The sequence below is a fragment of the Nelumbo lutea genome, chromosome 4 (genome assembly GCF_056320005.1).
Source record: "Nelumbo lutea isolate HS-2025 chromosome 4, American lotus-T2T, whole genome shotgun sequence".
In the NCBI taxonomy this organism is placed as follows: Eukaryota; Viridiplantae; Streptophyta; class Magnoliopsida; order Proteales; family Nelumbonaceae; genus Nelumbo; species Nelumbo lutea.
The window spans coordinates 92,263,359-92,286,034 of record NC_142687.1 but is presented as its reverse complement, the minus strand read 5'-3'; the positions used below and the strand labels follow the sequence as shown (position 1 = coordinate 92,286,034).

The window sequence follows — 22,676 nt, the reverse complement described above, 5'->3', positions numbered from 1 at the left end:
CCCCACAAAAACTCTGCAAGCACCCTCAAAGCACCGGCATCCACCCGTACAGTGAGAAGCGAAAACTCTGTACAGACTCTCGCAAGCGTAAAAATCCAGTCGTGCATTGGATTCATTCAGAGTTTTTGCTTGCAGGAAATCAGGACTTCAGTTTTGGGTGTTAGAATGCATCAAGAATAGCAAAAGGTGACTTCAGTTTTGGGAAAGTTATTTTTTAAAACTTAGTCATTTTTCACTGTTATGCTGATGTAATGGCACCTAGTTGTCATAAACAGTTGCAATTTTTACTTTTCTCGATGTTGCAAGCAAATAAAATACAAAAGTTAAATGAAAAAACGCGTACAGTTCCAAACACATGCATAATTTAAATGAGTTTTTATCATTAATAACATCATTTTCTTAGATAAATCTATGATGTCCGAAAGATGATACTGGAAGAATTTTGACCAATCAAAAACCCCGTGCGAGTTGTTTTGAATTTAACAAGGCCATCAATTAGCACTATTGTTCCTACAAGCGGTGCTTTAAGACTTAAAACGGACATAAAACCTGAATGGTTTTACAAAGAAGCAGAAAACCTAATGGATGAATGAAAACCTAATGGTTTGGCACTTGTACATGTAAGTTTGAAGTCTTAGGTTTGAATCATCCCACTTACATTTTAAGGATCATGTGGGTTGGATCGTTAAAATCCGACCAGTTTTCAATGGTTCTGCCGGGTTTTAACTGGTTCTTCCGATTTTTTTAAAATATAAAAACTGAGATTTAAAAAACCGGAATGCCTTTCGGATCCCAGGTTGAATGATCCAACCATTTGGTCTGGTCTTAGTATTGGAACGTTGCTCGACAGTGTGGGAATTCCCACACGCTTTATGGCAGATTTGGGACAGCTCGACATATTGGAGATGCTGATCGATGGAAATAAGAGTATAAGACCATCGTTTGGGTGTATCCCCAGCTTGGCTGGCTAATCTAGTTTCTTTCACCACCCACAAAAATGGTTTGGCACATTTTTATGGGTAGGAAGAATCAATAAAACACGCCCACTTCATCAACAGATGCTTATCTATGCAGATAATAATCATAAGATCTCTGAGTAGGCACAATTTGATAAGTACAGAAAAAAAAATAAAAAAAGTAAAAGCCTAGGAACAGAAAAACTCAGCCTTAATACCCAACTCAGAGACCCTACAAAGACATTGAGATGACAAAGTTACAGAACTTAAGCAATTTCTGGAAGATGCATATTTAACATAAGGGGGATGGAGAGAAACATCGATAATGAAGAAACGATTTGGTGCCTCAGCATCTGGAACTGGTTTATGGTACAAACACTGCCTTCTATACCTTACATGGCCTTAGCAAGAGAAACAAAAGCCATCTACATGGACACCATCAATCATTCAAAGGAACAAGTATCAACATCCATCATCACCTTAAGCCCCTGAAATCACAGAATTGTTAGGATAATTATGAGGGATGCACGTAAAAAAGAAATTTTAGCATTCAAGCCCTGAATAAAAAAGGGTTTAGCTTTCAAGCACTGGCTTAAAAAACTAAGAAAAAAGGAAATTTAAAGATGAATGGAGAGAAGTCATCAAGAAAGAAATTCATTTGTTACATTTCAGCTACCTTATGAGGTCAGATGGTGCAAGGAAAGGAATAAGTTGAAAACTAATGTAGAAGGCTAGACTATTAAGAGTCCATTTGATTCGCAGTTGGAATCAGAATTGAAATCCCTCAGAACCGGAATCGGAATGGTCCATTCCCCCATTGGTTTGGTTCAGATGGGAATCGGAATCGGAATCAAATAGAATGGATTCTCATTCCCAAAGGAGGGGGAGAGAATAGCCATTCTCTCAAATAGGGGGGAATGCCATTCCACCAGGAATGGGAATGGAATTCTGATTCCACCTAACCAAATGGTTGGAATTGGAACCAGACCCCTATTCCCGCAAACCAAACAGACCACAAATAAGAAAATACCAACTTAACCTAAATAAAATACATGTTATGCTATTACAAAGATTGCCGCCCTAGCATACAAAAGAAAATTCTTTCAGCTTAACCAGTGAACATAGTTGTCAAGGCATGAAGTTGAGGCTGGTCACAGTGGAGTGCTCTGTAACCTAGGCGATTAGGAGAGTGCCACCTAAATTGTGAATGTTATTAAAAGAAAAAATGGGTAATATTAGTTTGCTTCCCTAGATATGTGGCAATTAGAAAAACAATAAAAGTGGTCCAACATCAAAGAATCAAACACTAAAAGTAGACTAAAACAACTTAATGGAAGAGAAAAGAAAGGACAGTCCCTTGAATTCTCATGTATTTTGTGCTTTTCATTTTACAAGGAATAGAGACTACCATAGTTTTCAAGGCGCCAAGGCGAGGCTAGGCAACAGGGGGGTGCCTTGTCGCCTAGGCGATGGATTTTTTAGGCAAAAACCACATATCCTAGGGTAGTTCTCTAGGTTCCATAACCAACTTTCCTTAATAACTATCCATAATTTTCATAAGAAAATTATAAACTTCATGTTTAAGTCTAGAAAATCAACATATTTATGAGAAGAAAAAGAAGAAAGAAAAGAAAATTCAAAAATTATAGGGGCTGAACCCCTATTTTTGTTATAGGAAAAGAAGAAAAGAAAATGTGGAAGAAGAACATGTGGAAGAAGAAATGTGTTGATTAGACAAAATTTTAAGTTCTTCCCCTACTTATTGGTTCAGATTCTGAAGTCTTTGAGGGTTCAATACAGCAGTTAGCAATGTTTGTGTTGATTAAACCCTAACAAATAAGAAAATAATAAAAAGAAATTAGTTTATAAACATGAAAAATGAATATTTTCTTTAATAATGTCTTTTATAATTATAATCTCAAAAAAAAATAGCAATATAAAAGTATTTTATAAGACAGTATACAGAACTGCTTGTCGCCTAGGCGGGCACCCATGCGTCGCCTTGACAACTGCGGAGACTAAACTAACCATTTTGAAGAAAATAAATCCTCCAATACTTTTATTGCTCCACACCGTCGTCTAGGGTCACTCCATAATACTTTTTGTTTTTAAACAAAGCCATAATTTCCCTCCTTTCCACCCTGGTAAGTACCTCAAAATATATCTAGATATTAGGACTTGGTTTATGATATACAAATTATAAGGGAACCTATATATGGACATCAAAAGACAGTGGAAGACAACATTTGTGGAGCATATTTATGATTGTTTTTAAAATTAACCTGCAAAATAAGCCACTTGTTTTGTTCATTTCATATTTATGATTGTTTTTAAAATTAATTTCATTTGTGTGATGAAATTCATTCATCACACACACACACAAATTCTGATGAAACACACCCAAGGAAGAACCAATAGAGAGAGAGAGAGGAAAGGGAAATCCAACTTTCATACTTGTGAACCTAAGAACTAAATACTTGCTCTTGATGAAGCAACCAAGAAGATTTTAAAGAATGGTCGATAATTGTGGTCATCTAATCAGTTGGCTTAGAACCATCAAGGTATGCTTCATAAACTGAAGGATTCCAATATGCTATTCATGCAGTTTATGCAGGTATTTTTTTGAAAAAGATGGTAACTTTATCAATGAAACAGTGGGTACATAAGAAGATGTACACAGAAATTACAACTCAAATGTAAGTAGGAAGAAAGCTATCACTAAACAAGAAATCCCTGTGAGCACCAGCTTTTGCTAGGCCATCCGCATCAGAGTTTAGCTCCCTAGGGATCCAACCCAGCTGTGCATTTAAGTTAGATAGGATATCTCTAGCTTCATCCAGGAAATGAGCTAAAGCCCATGGACCACTGCCAGGGTCAGCTAGCCACTTGATGGTATTTGCTGAATCTCTTTTTATGATAATGTTCTGATAGCTCAGATCTCTTGCAATCCTGATTCCGGTTAGTGCTGACATGATTTCAGCCTTTGTTGAAGAGGCAATCCCTATCAGTCCACTGAAGGACCAATTAATTGTACCATCTCTTCTAAAAATTCCACCAATTCCTGCTGCACCTGGGTTTCCAAACGCACTTCCATCAAATTACATGGTTATCTCCCCTTCTGCCACAGAAGAGTGGGGGAGGGGGTGATTAAGGACTGGTGTTTAGAAAACAAAAAAAATCTGCAGCATTTCTTTGAAGATCAGAAAAGGAAACTCCAAAAAAACTGAGTTGGAAGTCCAAAGGAAAATTCTATAAGATATAATAGACAAGAGCTCCTCAAAGTTTCTTTTTCTTTTGTTGAAAATTCAGTTATTTCTCTCTTCCCAGATGCTCCAAAGGATAGCATGCGCTACAGAAATCCATAAAGTCCTTCCTCTTCTGCTTAATCCTCTTGTTGTCCATTGTCTGAGACAGTCTATCACATTTTCGGGGAAAGTCCAACTAAAATTGAAAAGATTGAGAAAGAAAATCCAGAATTTTCTAGTTTCCTCACAGTGGATCAGAATATGATTGGCCCCAGCTTTTAAGAAAAAACAGCACACATGTGGGGATATATAGGACCTTCCTTGGTTCTTTTTCTGGAGGAGATCCAAAGTGTTGATCTTCTTCAAACTAACTTTCCACACAAAAAAAAAAAAACAAACTCTGGAGAGAATGTCAAATGTGTGTACACCAAATTGTCTTGAAAAGGAAATGTTCGGTTGTTTGTTCTTCCTTGATTAGAGCCCTGAAGCAGGACTAGTTGAAAACTTACCTGTTGGGTGTAGGGTCCAGACTTGAGTGTCAGGGGTATTTTGGGAGAGGTACACCTCTCTGAGAGTGTGTAGGAATCTAGATATTTCCTCAAGTTCATTTTCTCTCAAAGGTCTTCTAAAGTCTAGGTTCTAGTTGAACTGAGAGTGATATATGAATAAGACAAGGGAGATGGGAGCTTCTTTGTTTCGAGTAAGGCTGTAGAGGCGAGGAAAGGATACAGCCAAGGTAGAGTCACCCCACCAAACATTAGTCCAGAATTTTATTTTATCCCCATTTCCCACTTTGCACCTAATATAGGGAATGAAAATTTGGTAGGTTGAGAGTATACCTTTCCAAGGGTTTATGTCCTTGATCCGGTTCAAGTGCAAACTGCAGTCCCAACCGTTGGCGTGCTTCCCATACTTGCTGCTGATGGTCTCAGTCCATAGGGCATTCGGTTCCTGAGAAAATCTCCACAACCATTTACTTAGAAGAGCTGTATTTTTTTCTCTCAAATGACCTATTCCCAAGCCTCCATCCTCAGATTTGCACACCTGGGACCAATTCACGAGATGAGATCCCTTTTCCCTACTTCCTTCCCACTGAAAATTTCTTTGAAGCCTTTCAAGCTGATTGTCAATTTTGTTTGGCACTCAAAAGGTCGAGAGATAGTATGTGGGCAGGTTTGCCAAAGAAGCCTTAATGAGGGTGAGTCTCCCGCCTTTGGACAAGTAGTCTCTTTTCCACGTGGCCAATTTTTTTCACATTTTTCTATTACTGGGTCCCAAAAACTTTGAATCTTCAAATTCCCTCCAAGAGGCATTCCAAGATAGGAAAATGGAAGGCTTTCAACTTTTACAACCTAAAATTTCCTTAAATGTGTTTAGGAACTGAACATTTACTATGTTCAGCCCTGCAATACTGCTCTTAGAGAAGTTAACATGAAGCCCCGAAATCCATTCAAAAACAGATTATGACCCTTTCAAATTGACAACATTGTCTTCTTCAGCCTCTAAAATTAGCATAATGTCATCTGCAAATTGAAGGTGTGTCATCTGAATTGAATCTCTACCAACTTCGTAACCCCTCACCAACCCTATCAGATTTGCCTTCTTCACTAGTTGACCGAATATTTCCATTACGAGAGTGAAGAGTAAGGGGGAAAGGGGGCAACCTTGTTTTAATCCCCTACTAGCCTTAAAGTAACCTTTAGGTTGCCCATTGATCAGGATTGAGAACCACGTGGATTTAACACATCCCTCCACCCACTGAATCCATCTTCTTCCAAACCCCATTAGCCTCATGACTTCTAATAAGCACTCCCAATCCACTTTGTCATACGCTTTTTCCAAATCTAGCTTCACAATCACCCCTGGCTTGCCATTCATTTTCCTCTCTTCCACACATTTGTTTGCTATCAGAATGCTATCAACAATTTGCCGCCCTTTAACAAAAGCAAATTGATTAGGCGAAATGAAGTTGGAATTGTTCCCCTTATTTACTATGGTCGAGTGGTAAAAGTCTTTGAACACCTTTAGCAGATCTTGTTTGATAGTATTCTAGCAAGTCTGATAGAAAAAAAAAAGTGGAAATCCATCTAGCCATGGTGCCCTATCACCGTCCATATTGAAGACTGCTTCCATCACTTTTTGTTCTTGGAATTCCCTTTATAACCAGATTTTACTCACCTCTGAAATCTTTGAGCCTTCCCAAGAACTCAGAAAAGTGTCTACTTTCAGTCTTCGAATAGAGATCTTTGAAAAAGCTTACAAAGGCTTCAGAGATTTCTTCAGGGTCCTCCGTCTCTCTTTGTTCAATTTTTATTTTTGAGATGGGGTTCCTTTTCCTTCTCCCAAAACCATATATTTGAAAGAATCTAGAATTTTTATCTCCCTCTTTCAGCCATTTGATCCTTGATCTTTGTCTCCACTTCTTTTTTTGATAGATTTGTCTCCAATACACTTCTTCACGCCTTACCACCTTTTCTCATTCTTGTCTTAAGCTGATTCTCCTTCTTCTTCCACTCTCCTCTAACTGGCCGGTTTGCTCCTTTTGGACTTGGTAGAACTAGTCAACTACCCTCATGGTCTGTTTGGACTTGGTAGAAACTAAGGCCAATTGTGGGGTTGAAGGCCAATTGTCTGAACCTTAATAAGACAATGGTCATGTCATAAGCCCCTAATTTCTATAAAAAATAAAATGCAATAGGGGAAACCAGTATACAGAATGCATATGGGCAGTAAGCCCCAACAAAACAAAAGAATCAATGTAAGGTGATCAAATTCAAATTATGTATATTCTACTTAACCCCAACAGACTGGGTTGATGATGGTGAGAGCTGAATCAGAACTTCTTATGATTCATACATAATTCTAATACATAATCTATGGATTTCGGCTACAGTGATGATTAGATAAGAACACTCTCATGTATTACATCCTTACCATGTCTATTGCTCATTGGATTCAAAGAAGGAGAAGTTCATAATTTTTTATGTTGTTGAAGCTTCTAGATAGCGAACGATAGAAGCAACAGGGATAACATGAAAACTAACTCATTAAATCAACACTATTTTGGTTATGCGTACATTAAAATTCAAGCATATAAATATGCATCATAGTTGGGATTTAGTTGGATCAGTTTTCCAAAGGCCATGAAAATACCAACCCCACCTGACCTTTAGGTCCAATTTAGAGTTTAACCAAACCAGAATGCACCCTGATCTGGCTCTTACCTTGAATGTCCTCTTTAAAGTACTAGTCAGATATCTAGGACATATAACTGAATGTGTAATGATCAAGCCATGAAAAAACTATGTATGTACCTATTTTTCCTTTTTTGACCAGCAAGAGTAAAGAAAGTTTCATTAATTGAAAAAAGAAATCCCTCCACTCCAGGCAGATAAAGTGCAAGGTACAAAGAGAACGACACTTGGCTATTTCAACCCCAATAAACAACAAAAGAAACAATAAGGATTTTACAACTAATCTCCTGGCCCAGGATTCCCATACAAGATTATCCCTTGTAACCCCATATCTTGTTAATGAATCTGCTATATGTATAAAGTACTAATTTTCTTTCTTCTCTTCTCTTCTGAGCCAATTCCCACAAGAATACAAACAGTATGGATGCTAAAGGCATAATCTAGCTATGCATTTTAAATACTGTCGTTGTTTCCAGACCAAGGCCAATATGATGTGTAAAAGGCAAGCCCAACTCAACTTACATTTTGAATTGTGTCAGTTGGGTTTGGCTTAAGCCAGGCCCAAGTTGCTTCTCCATGATCATTATGCCAAGCCTTTAAAGTCTGAAATTCTTCGAGATCACAAATACAGCTCTGTGGATTGAGATGACTCTAAAAGGCTAACATAATAAATTTGTCATAATGATTCCCTACAACCAATTCACTTTAAGGCATGGAATGATGTGGGAAATTGTAATATATTTCCAAGAGGAAAACAAATTAATAAGATTACAGGCTGTTCTTTATGCACCTAAAATCAACAAGGAAAAACAAAGCTCATAGTACAGTAGAAAGAAAAACATTAACACTAATCCACAATAATTAATCCATCAAAATACTAATTGTGCGCAAATGTGCACCAAATGTAGGAAACTGGAAGCAATAAATTCAGCTCGAATAAGATTGCAAGTAGAAGCACATACACACTTCGAAAATATATCGATGGTGAAAGATCTATATGATCAACTTGCAATATCATGAACTTTTGTCTTGAACAAATGTCACGTGAATCTTTAATTAATATTTTACAACATATTAGACCTTACATGTTTAGTAATCCACCATTTAACAATGTCAAATGTACATAGAACTAGAGAACAAAATTATCATACTTAACACTACAAGAATTAATGGTCAGCAAAACTAGAGAAAGGGAAGGCATACTCTCCAAGGGAGACATTCTTCAGCAGACTACTTACTAGTCTTTTGGGCATGCCACCTTGCTATACTTCCATACCAATTCCATTGGAAAAACAGAGCTCCAATACGTAGAGCACCAGCAGAAACCACCTCAATAAATGCCATCAGGGGTGATCTCTGTGGTGATAAACCAGCAGTTGCAATAGACAGCAAGAATCCATCAAGGTTGCAAGGGACAATGAATCTCCCTGATTTTATGCCATCTAGAGCCTTTTTAGCAACTTCATCAGCCTTCATTGCACCAGACGAGGCTGCAATTATACTGGTTAGAAGTGGTCTTGTCTTGGTTTCTGCAATAAGTGAGCATATTTAGTAAAATCTTCACTGAATGTCACCACGATAATACATTGAAACAGCAAGAAAAAATCCTTGAGAGCTGTAGTAGCAAAGTAAAGTTTGTTAGGAATGGTAAAAGACAAGGGAAATCCCTGTGATTGATCCTCCTTGGGAGAAAATCTGAATCCGTGTTAAGGATAAATTTCATGGATTGGAACTTTTAAAGTAGGGGATTGATAGAAAATAATTAGGTTTTAATTTAATCATTGTTAGTCGACAGTGTCTGTGAGGTAAAGGCTATTGGTCTGGAGAATGGATTAGCTGAACTAGATATTTTACAGGTAGGGATGATAATTTCAGCCTGGCCTGCATATATTTAGATATATGTATTTTATACTTAAAAGTATATATTTATATATGTTATTACATGTTATATGTAACTAGATATTTTACAGGTAGGGGTGATAATCTCAGCCTGTCCTGCGTATATTTAAATATATGTATTTTATCTCAGTCTGTCCTGCGTATATTTAAATATATGTATTTTATACATAAAAGTATATATTTATATATGTTATTTTATGTTATATGTAATATTCTATTTTGTGTAATGTATAAAATAAATGTATATGCTATTCAATATAAAATATTATATATTTGTAATATTTTATATATAAAAGACATAGGTCCAGAACCCGGGCCAGGACCTAGGCTATAGTCCTTATTATAGGTGCAAAGCCTAACCCGGCCCATGATCGCCCCTATTTACAGGCTGTGGGACAATCATTTTGCTCCAAACCAGCCATAAATGCAAGTGAAAAATTGAGTTATTGTGGGCCTTATGCACTTTATGGCTGGCGAGGAGCAAAATAATTGGTCTCAAGCCTGTAAGACAACTATCAAGTTCAGCTAATCTACTCTCATTGGCTTGGTGTTTTAGGCTGTATAAATTTAATTGCTTGACTGTGGATTAGTAGAAGGCTTTGGGACGAGATAGGGGGCTTCTTAGGGTGAAATATAGGAGTTTCTATGGCCAGTCAATTTTGCATAAAAGGGTGTAAAGGTAATTAGATCTAGGATAGGAATATTAGGGTTGGTTACAATATGTCCAAATTGGAGACAGATATAAATGGCCACCCAAGCTAGAGGGCAGTTGCAGGGTTATGACAGAAAAAATTTTGGAAATCGAATTAAATAAGCAGAAAATATTATTCAACAATATAACAAGGATATAGTCATATAGAGAAGAAGTCAAATATATGATCCCTCTGCATAAAAGAAATAAGGTAGGTTGTGTAGGGATGAACCCAACATGACCCAAATATTAAATGCCACATACAGAAGGCCAGTTTTCAGAGCTTAGAGTATCTAAGGTATGACCCTGAAATGAAGGTCTTATTTCTTGAGTTTATTAGTTTTACTGGTTTTCGAATTAAGAGTTGATTCTTCATCTACTAGAAAAGTGTTGTAACTTCCAAACAATGTGCATCAAAATGGTTTTACCCAAAGATGAACTCTTGCATTCAAGATGTGCATGCAACCCAAAAAAATCTTTAAAAAGTATCTTATTAGAAGGATTTTTGGTTTCTTGAAGAACATTAGGACACCAGGTTCAAAGCAAGATTTCAGACCTTCCAAAAAGCCTGGAGTTTCAGTATCTGGAGGAAATATAAGTGATACATGAATGTTGTCTGCAATGACTTCTTGCTGCAATGCCTCTCCCAGCCCACGAAGACCAAATTTGCTAGCTGAATAAGCTGTGTAACCATAGATGCCCACCTACAATGAAACATATTGCAGAATAAAGACTTAGTTACATGGTGGAGAAAAAGTTAATAAGAAGCCCCAAGAACTAAAGCATTAAGTCCAACAAGCCATTGGAGTCCTGAAATGTGATCAATGATCAATCAAATAATACACATTTGCACACATATGGATAACTTTCCCCTGCTGCAATGGTGTCTTGAGAATCATAGTAATAGCTGGTGCAGATTATAAGGGCAAAAGTAATCAAATCTACTTATTAAGATGGACAGTTGAGATTAAAGTTAATAGTTTTCAACATGCACTAGCTAAAGAACATGTTTCTCATGGATCATATTCAGGAAGCTATCAAATCCATAACAAAATCAAGTTCACCCAGCTTGCACAAAAGGAAAAAGAATATTCGAAATGTAGCTCTCAACAAAGAAAAATGTTAATAACTTGAGAACTCCCAATGAAGTTCACTTGATAGATGTAAGACGGAAGTTAACACAAAGAAACGGATTGCTCAAAGAAGGAAAAAGATAAGGAAAACAAGTATCTCTGGCAGCAAACACTGCCAACAGCCCAACAAGAAAAGGGCGCACCAGCTAAGGATTCTTGACTTCAAAATACCACAAAAACAAAGGATATTCTAGGCAACGGAGCATCATTCTCCACTAACTAAATATTGCAATATACATTTGATATTAATGCAACCATAAAATGTTTATAAGCGCTAAGGTACATATTTAATCTGCCATTGAAAATACATGTCAACACACGATCATCTGAACCAAACAAACAATGAAAATTTCAGACGCTGTGCGCAGCTACATCCCTAAATTCATCAGAGAGGGAACAAGAAAAGCACATAAGCACATCATACCTGACCGGCTTGAGATGACATGATAGCAATCGAGGCAGGTCGACGATCCCCTCTGTTCTTCATATTAGGAAGAGCAGACTTAATGAGATGAAAAGTTCCCATCAAGTTCACATCGATCATGAATTTAACAGTCTCCAAGCTCTGCAATTCCAGCTCTTGGGGAATAAAGACCCCTTGATTGCATATAAGTATATCAATGGGGTCCGCTTCATCGATCGCTCGTTGGACGGCATCGGAGTCTCGGACATCAACGCTAAAGACTGCGACATCGATACCGGTGGAAAGGCGGATGGAGTTCCGAGCCTCTTCGAGCTTGTCTGCCTTGCGAGCAAGGATGGAGACTCGGGCACCCTCTGATGCGGCTTGGTGGGCTAGGGCGAGGCCAATACCACTTGATCCACCGGTGATGAAGACATGGCGGCCCTTGATCGGAATCTTGACGGGACGAGGGCGGACGAGTATGGTTAGAGTGAGAAGGAGAGCAAGAGGAGGCAGGAGGATGAGAACCAGAAAGAGAAGGCTTGTGTCCGCCATTCAGGGAGCTCGAGAGCTGGAAAGTGACAGTGGAGTGGAAAGCCTTTCACAAACAAAATGGAAGATATCCGTCGGTCCGTCCCTCTGTTCTGTACTCTGTTAGCCTCGAGTTGAACCGTTGAACTCTAGTCTTTCTATGAGCTGAGTGCTGAGCAAATACAAATCGCCCAGCGTGGCCGGCAATTCACATCTGCGCCCCACAATGCCCCATGGGGCACAGCACATCCCCAGTGTATTGGGAACATCTCCCAGTGATATACTTGTTAACGGGAGATGCACTCAATACAAGGTGGGAATGTGCTGCGCAGATGTGAACTCTGTGGCCAAATGGTCACCAAACCGGTTTAGTTCAGGATCTCCTATTCACAAAAATCCTACCTCATGACACTACAGATGCAGTCGTACATTAGGAACATCTCTCCAACGAGTTCACATTTCCCTATAATAGGATAGGAGATATTCTCAATGTACAGTGTAACGAGGCATGGATAGGTGTGGTAAGAGATCCAAACTCTATAGAATACTCAGGAGTTTGAATTTCCTACCCACAAACACACAACTGGTTTCCACAGCCACAATACACTACGGTGAATTAGGGGTGCTCACGGTTTAGTTAACTGAATCATAAGGTATTTTTTCAAATTGATCCAATCTGATCGGTTTTTTAAATACCCAAATCGAAATTGAATCGATTCAATCAGGTGGACCAGTTAACTGTAGTTCAGTTTTTTGGTTTTTTATGCACTTAAAAAAAAAATCTAAAACTGTCGGTGGATCAGTGGTTGTTGTCGATGCCGGCCATTTGTTGTTCTCCTGTTGATGTCGGCCATCAGTTCAAATCCTGCATCGAGCCATGATGCTTCTAACAAAGTTATTTTTAGAGGTGGTTATAGGCTGTCGCGGTGAGAGCTTGAGAGGTGGCGCCTGACTAAGCCGTAGAGAGGGGAGATGAGAGAGAGAGAGAGAGAGAAGAGAGATGCAGACTATAGAGATGATGGCGGAGCCACGACCGGCATTGCCGCTTGGTGTTGGTAGTTGCCACATGACAGAGAATACAGGCGAGAAGTTGAGAACTACTGGCAACCAGCATTGCCGCTTGGTGCTGGTGGTTGGTGCGGGCCACGCAGCAGAGATGAGAAGCAAGAAGCCGACAAGAGAACTGAGAACTGAGAACTGAGAGAGGATTACTAGTTTAGGTAGGAGAGATCGAGAGAGTAAGAATTAGAGAAGTGAGAACTAAGAGAAAAAGAGAAAGGTTGAAAGTTTTGGCTTTCGAAGAGACATACTGGCAATCACCAATCCAAGACTTTCAGCCTATTTCTTGGAACTTTTGAGTTTGATTTTCAATAAATATATATATATATCAGCTAGTTCGGTTAACCGATTTTTAATTCGATTTTAGTCGATTTTTTCGATCGATTTAGTTTTTCAATTTTTTCTCACCCTACAATAAATTCACATCTGCTGAACTGCACCCCACAAAGGGGCGCCCCAGAATATATCCCAACCTTGTATTGGGAACATCTCTCGATGTTGTCTTATCTTTTCCATACTATCATCGAGAGATGTTGAATACAAGATGGGGCTGTGCTGTGGGGCACTGTGGGGCGCAGATGTGAACTCCACTACGGTCGTGTATATTATTAATGCATGCGTATAGTTTGTGGTGGGTATGAATGTGAAAAGAGTTTGCAGGTAAGCAATCGGCTCTGTTTGAAATGGTGGTTTCTGTGTTTGAGGCGAGCTATGTTAATTGAGTCATTCTGGTTAAACATATGTGTTCGAAATAAATGCCTATTTGGGAGAGCTTTTGGGATGCGGTTGAGTTCCAACTTTCTGAGCCGAGTCTCATATGGAAACATCAAAAGTTGTGTTTGGTGAAAGCCCAAAAAGTCAATATGAGCTTTTTGAACGCCAAAACCATGATTGTATTATGGGCTTCTTTGGAAAAACTGGTGCTCAACTTAGAGTGGCTCAATTATTGCAACTCACCCAAATCCAAAAGCTGTCCCAAATGGGACGTAAGTAGATTGTTCGTGGGTTGGACATGGGTCTGGCTTCTGCCAAAAAAAATTTAATGGACCTAAGCCTGAAATAATGTAAAGTCAAGCCCAAAGCCCAACCCATTAATAAGTCTAGACCTAAGGTAATTAGAGTAGCTTCATGTTACAGTCACAATTTTCAATTCTGGTGGTCACAATGCCCATATTGCCTTCCAAATTTTCACCTAACATAGCTTTAGAGGTTTCCATGTGAGGCCAAATTTTCACTTTAACTGTTCGAACAGCCTTCATAGCCTTGCATCCGGAACATTTCTGTGCTTTGATGGCTGTTCAAATGGGCTTTGCACTGACTGAATCCAGTTTTTATGCTAGAAGCCATTCCCAAAGCCCTCCCAAACAGGCATTGGAAGGGATGCCCTGTTGATGTGACTGTGAGGCAATTAGGGATGCCACTCAAACCGGGTTTGGTTGGTGACCCAAGGTGCCTCATCCTTCACTTGACCTAACCCAACCATAGAAAATGTAATTTGTAACCAATTGTCCCTAGGTTAGGTCTGGTTCAAGAGAGGATGCATCAATTTCGAATTGATTATTGATCGGTTTTACAAATGTATATCCAAAACCTAACCAATTATTAATCAGGACTGATGGTGTGCGATCTAGTGCTTCTTGTTGTTGGACAGCTCAGACGCAGGGTTGGTGAAGTCACCTAATCAAGCTGTAAATTGAGAGAAATCAAAGTGTCCAAATTATTTTACTCGTGGTGGTCACTTTGATGCTTAAGTTAGTAATGAGTATTTAGAGAGCTAGAAAGTGAGAGAGCTAGTGTGATTGAAGGTTAAATCGCTCATACATTTTTCTAAGGAATCGAATGCCTTTATATAGGTAAAGCTTGCCATGGGCTTTACGTAGTGCATTCGAGATCACTGTCCCTTCTGGTTCAGAGGTGATTTCACCCCCAAAGGCGGACTCCGCATAAAGCAATAATGCTTATCTGATTGCCTCTGAAGCAAGCGGGAGGCAAGTCACTTGTGAGTCCAGAGGAGTCAAAGACAATAGCCCACTTGTGAAGTAGGTCGCCTGCCATGTCGTGCAAGCCGCTAACTCCGCCACCTCAGCAGGTCGGCGGAGGCAAGTCACCTCTTACGTCGATCTGACACTTTTCGGGGTGCAAGTCGACCTACTGAGGTGGAGTCAAGGTTGTCGAAATGGGTGCAACGTGTCCAAAGTGCTCCAAAATCACCCCTCATCAAGGGAGCATGTGGTGTTGTTTGACGATTCTATGGTGCCATGTGTCGCGATGTCATTGGAGGGCCAAATCACCTCTCATCAAAGACAATTGGGTATGGTCTAATTAGACTCGATAATGTAACATTGACAAAAATGGTAGTAAATACCATGGTTTTGAAAAACAGATCAGACCGGACTCGATAATGTAACATTGACAAAAATGGTAGTAAATACCATGGTTTTGAAAAACAGATCAGACCGGATGGTTGGATTGATTGACCAAGAACAATTATGAGTTTGAGTCTGATTTTAGACCTCAAAACCATTCAACCCAGGGTTGGACCGGGTGATCGGACCATTTGACTTGAGAATCAGTGACCAAAATGGTTCTATTTCTTGTCCGATTTTCCAAAACCATGATAAATACTAAATAGTAAACTATGTATACGCTGATAATTGTAACCAAAATCATCTTATATACTATCGATGAAATTTACTCTTAAAAGTATAATAAAAGTACAATAAAATCAGGAGACCTTTTCATATTATTGGATAGATAATTGATTCGGAATAGCAACAACCAGTCCAGTCCCAATTATTAATTGGGAAACAAACACAGAACCACAACTTACATAGTCGGTTTGATCGGTTCGGTTCTATTGGATAAATCAGACCATTGACAGCTCTATCAATTTATGACAAAAATTCAAGTTTCATTTTTTTATAATATGGTTTTCTTGGGTCTCATTAAAATTAAAATCACATAAAAGTAATAATATTTAAAGATATCAATATATTTTTACATATATCTATATTTATACTACTTAATTACTTATAAATCTGTACCATTTATAAAAGTATAAATGGCCTTATTTTCAAGATTTTTTATATAAAAATTTCCCTCTCTTATTTAACTATTCTAGGAGATGGGCTTCCGTCAAGGCAAACCCATGCTCACATCATACCAACAGCTTCTTGCATTGGAAATATCTTCTCATGAAATAAAGCACATAAATATAAAGATATTCTCAATACAATACTTCCAACGGACGTTGCCCTGACCGAAGCTGAACTCCTATTCTAAGGGCAAATTAGTATTTTGATAAAGAGACCTTAATTGAGATGGTTCAATAAACATCACTCATTGTCGTTAAAATCAAGTAAAAATACTACCTCAACAGGTTCAAAGTATCATTACGTATCGGCTCGTATCAATCGATACACATTGTTCCGGAACCCTTCAGATACGCCCCTACAGTGGATGTATCGGGGGTCTGATCGGTTCAGAGGATGGAGGGGTCCTAAAGCGACTCTCCTGAACCAGTTTTTAAAAAATAAAAAAAAAAAAAGTAAAAAAATAAATATTAAAACGCCCAATACGCCGGCTCCCACTATACAGATTTATGGGCTTTTCATTGATCCAAATTAATAGTCTTAAAAGGAAAGGTTAGAGACAGGAACCGACACTTGCGTGTGACAAATAAAATTTGTATAGTATATGTCTCCGTTTATGGTTATTGTGTATTGAAGAGAGTTGTCCAAAACGAGGGGCATATATACATATGTACATATAAATCTTATTTTTTAAATGAACAATATAATTTCACATCAACAGCCTCAAATAATCGCACAATTCTTTTCTTATAAAAATGATAATAGTCTATTTCAAAATCGTATCACCCTGAGACAATTTATTCGATGCACTAACAGGATACTTACACATAAAATATAAATTAGAATACTACTTATATAGCACAAAAGCCTCATTAGTTATTAGATGAACTATTTTTATATACAAGTCCCTTGTACCTCTTAATTATTTCAAATACGAATTAATTCCATACACTATTCACATGTAAATCCCAATATTGATTTATGTCAATAATTATGGGGTCGGGTTAATCCAGATATAACTTCACATTAATTGTAAGACCCATGTGAACCAGCCATGAGTGCTAAGTCTCAACTTTCACGCAAGGATTAAGGTGTCAATACGATACTCTTGATATGAGGTGTATTGAATTCGTATTCATGATCATGAATACATGATACAATGTAATTGGATATGTATTTTACGAGTTGTGTGTATCGGTATGATACGCTTCCGTATCGGTGGATACAGTTGATACACATTGATGTAGCGATGTATCGGTATATAGTTTGACAAAATTATATATTGAATACTTTTGGATTGTTTTTCATCTTTAATACAAGTTAAAAAATAGTATTATGAAAGCTAAAATAAATAATTTAAGATTTAATTTCCCAAAAAAATTAATAAGGTAAATTACAAAGACCCCCCTATACTATGGGGTCTGTGACAAAGACATCCCAATACTTTGTTTTGTGACAAAGACCCCCATGCGTTATGATCGTGAGACAAATACCTCCTTTCACTGTCCAAAAAGATGAGAAATCTGTCGTTGTAATATTTTTTAATCCTCATACTACCCTTGTAATAACTATTCAGACAATTTTAACCCTCTTTGTCACAAAACAAAATACAGGGGGGTCTTTGTCACACACCCCATATACGGGGGCCGGGTCTTTGTAATTTATCCAAATTTTGTTCTCAGAAATTACTGAAATATTAACAAACAAAAACTAAGTAGTGAACAATAATCGGGAAATCAAATTTAAAAAGTTGATAACCAAAAAGTAAAACCGGATAGCATGCGATAACCCAAACCGAATACCCAATGCAAGCCAACCCGAAAACCCATATTGGGTCTCCTTCTTGGGTGGCTTAAATGGGTTTGTTTTCTCCCCAAAATCAATATTTTTCCAGCGTCTCAGGTGGCTCAAATGGAGCAAATCCGATTGACCATAACATTAGTTACTGTGCTATTCAAAATGCCGAACCTACATTCCATTATACATGCTAATTAAACTCCAGTTCTCAGCACTCTATTTAGCCACAAAACTGGATCTATCAACCTTGATAACCTGAATTTATATATCAAATTAGATTCATTTCTATTGTAGTGATTATTCGGAGGTCATATAATCACTGTGTGTGTCCATCAAGTTTATGTTTCTCAAGCCTTCGGATTTCCAAATTAACTTCCCTCTACTCTCCTCTCTACTAACCCATTAAAATTATTCCAGCTGTCACTAAGTCCTATATAGTATAATCATTAACTAATGCCTTAATTAATCCCTTTCTTAGATATTGTTTTAAAGAAATACCTATTTTTTGTAATAATTAAATATTTTTAAAAATAAAAATATAATAATTTTGGGTGGTTTGTAATTAGGGATGTTCACAATTCGGAGGGCTTTTTTGGTGAATCAAATCGGTAGTATTGATTTATAGAAAACCGAATCGAAATCAAATCAAAACCAGTCGGTTAATTGCTTGAACGGTTCAATTTTTTGATTTTTTAGTTTTTTTGATTTTATAATATTCATTATAAAATATGTATAAATGTATAATAAAAATTATAAATGGGTTAGTAGAGAGGGGAATACAGAGAAGTTAGCAGGAAATCCGGACTCGTTTCGCCTCAACCGCTTTTGCAGGATGCCGTTGCTGAAAAACTCAGCTAGGGATTCCATCCAACCAGGTTGCCAGCCATCATCCAATAGTACGTATCCCGAATATCCCAACGATAACCCGACTTGAGAACCCACCTTAGGTCTCCTTGGCCCGATCTATGTTCAGTTGTTCGCTCGACAGAGCAACGACAGTAACGTATCAGGCCCTCTCAAGTGGCTCAGATCAGATGGGTTGGTTTTTTCCCCAAAATATCTAATGTTATATATTTATCATATTAAATATAGATAAATATGATAGATAAGAAGTATTTTTATTAACAAATAAAAATAAAATACAAAATTTAAATCCGCTAGCACACCATGTTTTGGTTAATTATCTTTTTAATGGGTTTTGATAATTTCTAGCAAAACAGATAATAATATTGAAATTATTAATGTTATTTAAAATTGTCACGTATGGGCACATACACATTTATTAATACTATAAAGATACATAAGAAATTGGGTTGCCCAGGGCCTTGACCCTAACCCAACCCATCCAAAATCGGATTGGGCTAGACCCAACTACTAAAAACCACAGCTCAGTAAAGCCCAATATCATACAAATTTATTTTGGATGAAAATTTGACATTTTGGGGGCGTGCTTTTTTCGGATTTTGAGAGGGGGGAAAGTTGGGTAATGGGATTTTGGTTCCCATTCACTAAGAATTACATGTTCTTTTTTCATATTTATATGGGGATTAGGGAAAGTTTATTTTCCTGGGTATCACTTACCTGGAAATAACTTTCCAAGGTGGGTAAATAACTTTCCCACCTAGGGGAAAAGTTGCCAACACTTGAATGGGACAAAAATGCCTATTTTAATTATGAATTTTTATGGCTAAAATAGTCATTGCCTTATTTACATGAGAAGTAAAAGAACATGGGTAAATGCACTTACCCAGGTAACTGTATTTACTCGGATAAATAACTTACCGAAAAGCGAACAGGGCCATTGTGTATTTCAGCCATTTATTTTGCCACAATTGGGAATGCCATTAAAATAAATATTTAATTATATAATAAGTATTACAATATATTCATAAAATAAGTGAGTTTAAAACCCAGCAATGGACGATATTACTTTGGGAACCCAACAATTGGGTGGGAGAAGCCAAAGTTCAAACTATAAGACAACTCCTTATTGATGGGCTGTTATATTGGTCACATTATCTTTCCAGGTGGCTAAAACTAGGAAGAGCATACACATTAACAAACTGTGTGTGCATGTGGCAGGCCAAAAACCAAACACAAATCTCAACTTCGCCCTCTTCCTATTGAACAAGTTTCTCTTTGAAATTTGCTAGCAGTTTGCCATGAGACAGGAATCAAAATTCTACCCATAAAAGCTTCATAATTGAGCCTAAAGGATCATTGCTAAGAACCTGTTGAGGGGAACTTCTGAACATTAGAACTTATTAATTACAATCTAACAAGTTCTCCTCAACTCTCTATTTCTTGCTGATTAATCAAACAGAATCTAAGAAATTTATTTTCTGATAAATCAAACAGGGCCTAAAGGATCATTGCTCCCAGCCTCTAATCACTGACTGCAATCTTACAGCAAATACACACCAATCATTAAGGGTTTGGATTCAAGTTTTGCAACGGGCTGTATCGGTTAATAAATATCATATGGGCGATCCCTTGATATGTTTCTACAGTAGGTGTTTGGGGTTTGACATGATTCAGGGGATAAGCGGGTCTTAAACCGACCCCTGAACCGATTTAAATAAATAAATAAATAAATAAAAGTATTTAATAATGCAGGCCGATACGCGCCAACCGACATATGCACTTGCATAGATATTTAAAAACCTTGGCCCGAAAATACAGGGGTATGTTGAAGTTACATCTGATAGGGTGTTGCTTCAGCGTTAGGTGCATCACCATTTGCCATTCAAGTGACCATTATTGGGTGTTGGTGCAACTTTAATAGCATTACAACAATTTGGGCACCCACTAATTTCATTGCTTGATGGCAGAGCAACCCTCCAGATGAAAAGGACAGCACCAAGCACTGGAGAAAAACTTGAGTCTTTTCACTGGATTGGGAGCACCCACTTGTCGAGATTAGGGTTTAAACATGTTGGCACCACACAAGGGGTGTGGGTGTGGTAAGTGGTGATTGCTCATTTCCTCTTGCTTGCTTGCTTGCCATACCCCATAAGCATGAATTCGGCTTTAGTCATTGTAATACTCTTCGAACAACCTTTACAACCTTGTATTAGAAATATCTATGTACTTATATATTTTATTTGATAGGAATATGTTTTCAATGCAAGGTTGCAAGAAACACGATGCACCTAGAGGCCGCATTTAGTGGAAGCAAACTGTTTGATTGATGTGTGACATTTTCCTTCTTGAACTATCTGAGAAGCTGCATCTGTTTTTTTCTTTTTCTCTGTTTAATTAAACTTAGCCAATGTAGTAATTAAACAAGTGCTGTGAGAGCTTGTACCATCCTTAAAATCTGTGGAAAAAGAATTAAGATGGAGTAGTGGAATCCCCACTCTCCACTTATTATTTGTCTTCTTCTCTTTACAGCACCGCCAATCTCCATTTTGTCGTAGTCTCAGATAATCCGTCAATCAAGAGATAAGTAGATGATAAGCCTAACCAGTCACCCCGTAATGTTTCTTCTTTGATTTTTTGATTTTGGTAGCAGATTAAAAGGAGGGGAGGGTCTAGATAGATATGATGATAGCTTACTGCAGCTGTTTGGGTTGTAAGGTTGATGTAGGCGTTTGGCCAACATTAGCTTGTGGAGAAGCTTTTCATGGACAAGAACTCTCCCTCCACTAAGTGGGCAGTGATGTGATTGTAGATTGGGGTACGAACCCCTCACACTTTACCATCTCTCCCACTTCGCTTGATTTTTGGAAATTTTTAAACCCTTCTGATAACAGATGGAAGAAAATGGACGCCTGATTTGAAGCAACTGATATCATATAAGTGCTTAAATTTTGGAAACAGTGCTTATTTTAGGTCGAGACTACACCAATACCCATTTATTTGCATTTGGGAAATAATTTCAAAAAGTGCTTTTTTAGGAAATAAGCTTAATTTTTTAACTTTTTTTTAAGTGGTTGTTGTGTTTGCGGCCCATCTTGGCCCTTCATGTAATTTTCAAAATATCTATATCACCCCAATTTAAAAGAAGTGCTTTTTCATCAAACACTTATAAGCACTTATTAGAATAAGTATTTATTTATCCAATAATAATCACTTCCAAATGGAAATTAATGGGTTATTCCTAATTCTTTTGACCAGACCTGGAGAGTGGAGCCTCTCTCATTGCTCTGATGGTTCTACTCTAGTATAGAGCTGTCAATGGGTCGGGCACATAGACCAACCCAAATGGCCCAACTATAAAAGGTCTGGGTTTGCATTTTGTGTCCCAATGATAATTGGGTTGGATTACTCTCGGTTGTCCTAAACCAATTATTACAAATAAACCCTCAATCTAATATCTATTTTTTCTCTTTCACTGTATCGGCAGAGGCATATTAGTAATTTAAATCATGTATGTTTATATTTTTTTAATAATTTTTTTTAAAATCTGATTTTTGGGACTATATTTTTAAGTATATTTTTCTATTAAAAAAAAGGAGTTCTCCAAACACCTGTACATAGATGTATTAGGACCCCAACGATATGATACGATACTCTCAAATATGAGATATATCGTATCAAAATTTTGATCTACCCTGACCCGGACGAGACCTGATCCATTTATAGCATTAATTTAGTAGGCCCAAATGTTCTTTCTTTTCTTACCCCCTCTATTAAAATGTTTTTACAAATGTGTCCTTGGTTGGCTCAGTAGA

General features: G+C 37.7%; 1 protein-coding gene across 2 annotated transcripts; it reads right to left on the bottom strand.

Annotated features, from left to right (window-relative positions):
• Positions 1 to 1,047: 1,047 nt before the first annotated feature.
• Positions 1,048 to 12,443, bottom strand: TSC10A (NAD(P)-binding Rossmann-fold superfamily protein). 2 transcript variants are annotated; one of them, XM_088985837.1, is made up of 4 exons: positions 11,543 to 12,443; positions 10,542 to 10,689; positions 8,634 to 8,924; positions 1,048 to 1,444 (listed from the first exon to the last, which is right to left on the bottom strand). In XM_088985837.1, exons 1-4 carry the CDS (start codon positions 12,074 to 12,076, stop codon positions 1,437 to 1,439), a joined length of 981 nt encoding a protein of 326 aa, XP_088841963.1. In that variant the 5' UTR covers positions 12,077 to 12,443; the 3' UTR covers positions 1,048 to 1,436. The 2 variants fall into 2 exon arrangements, with proteins under 2 accessions (XP_088841963.1, XP_088841964.1); XM_088985838.1 differs by having other exon boundaries at positions 8,599 to 8,924; positions 11,543 to 12,356.
• Between the last annotated feature and the right edge of the window lie 10,233 nt (positions 12,444 to 22,676).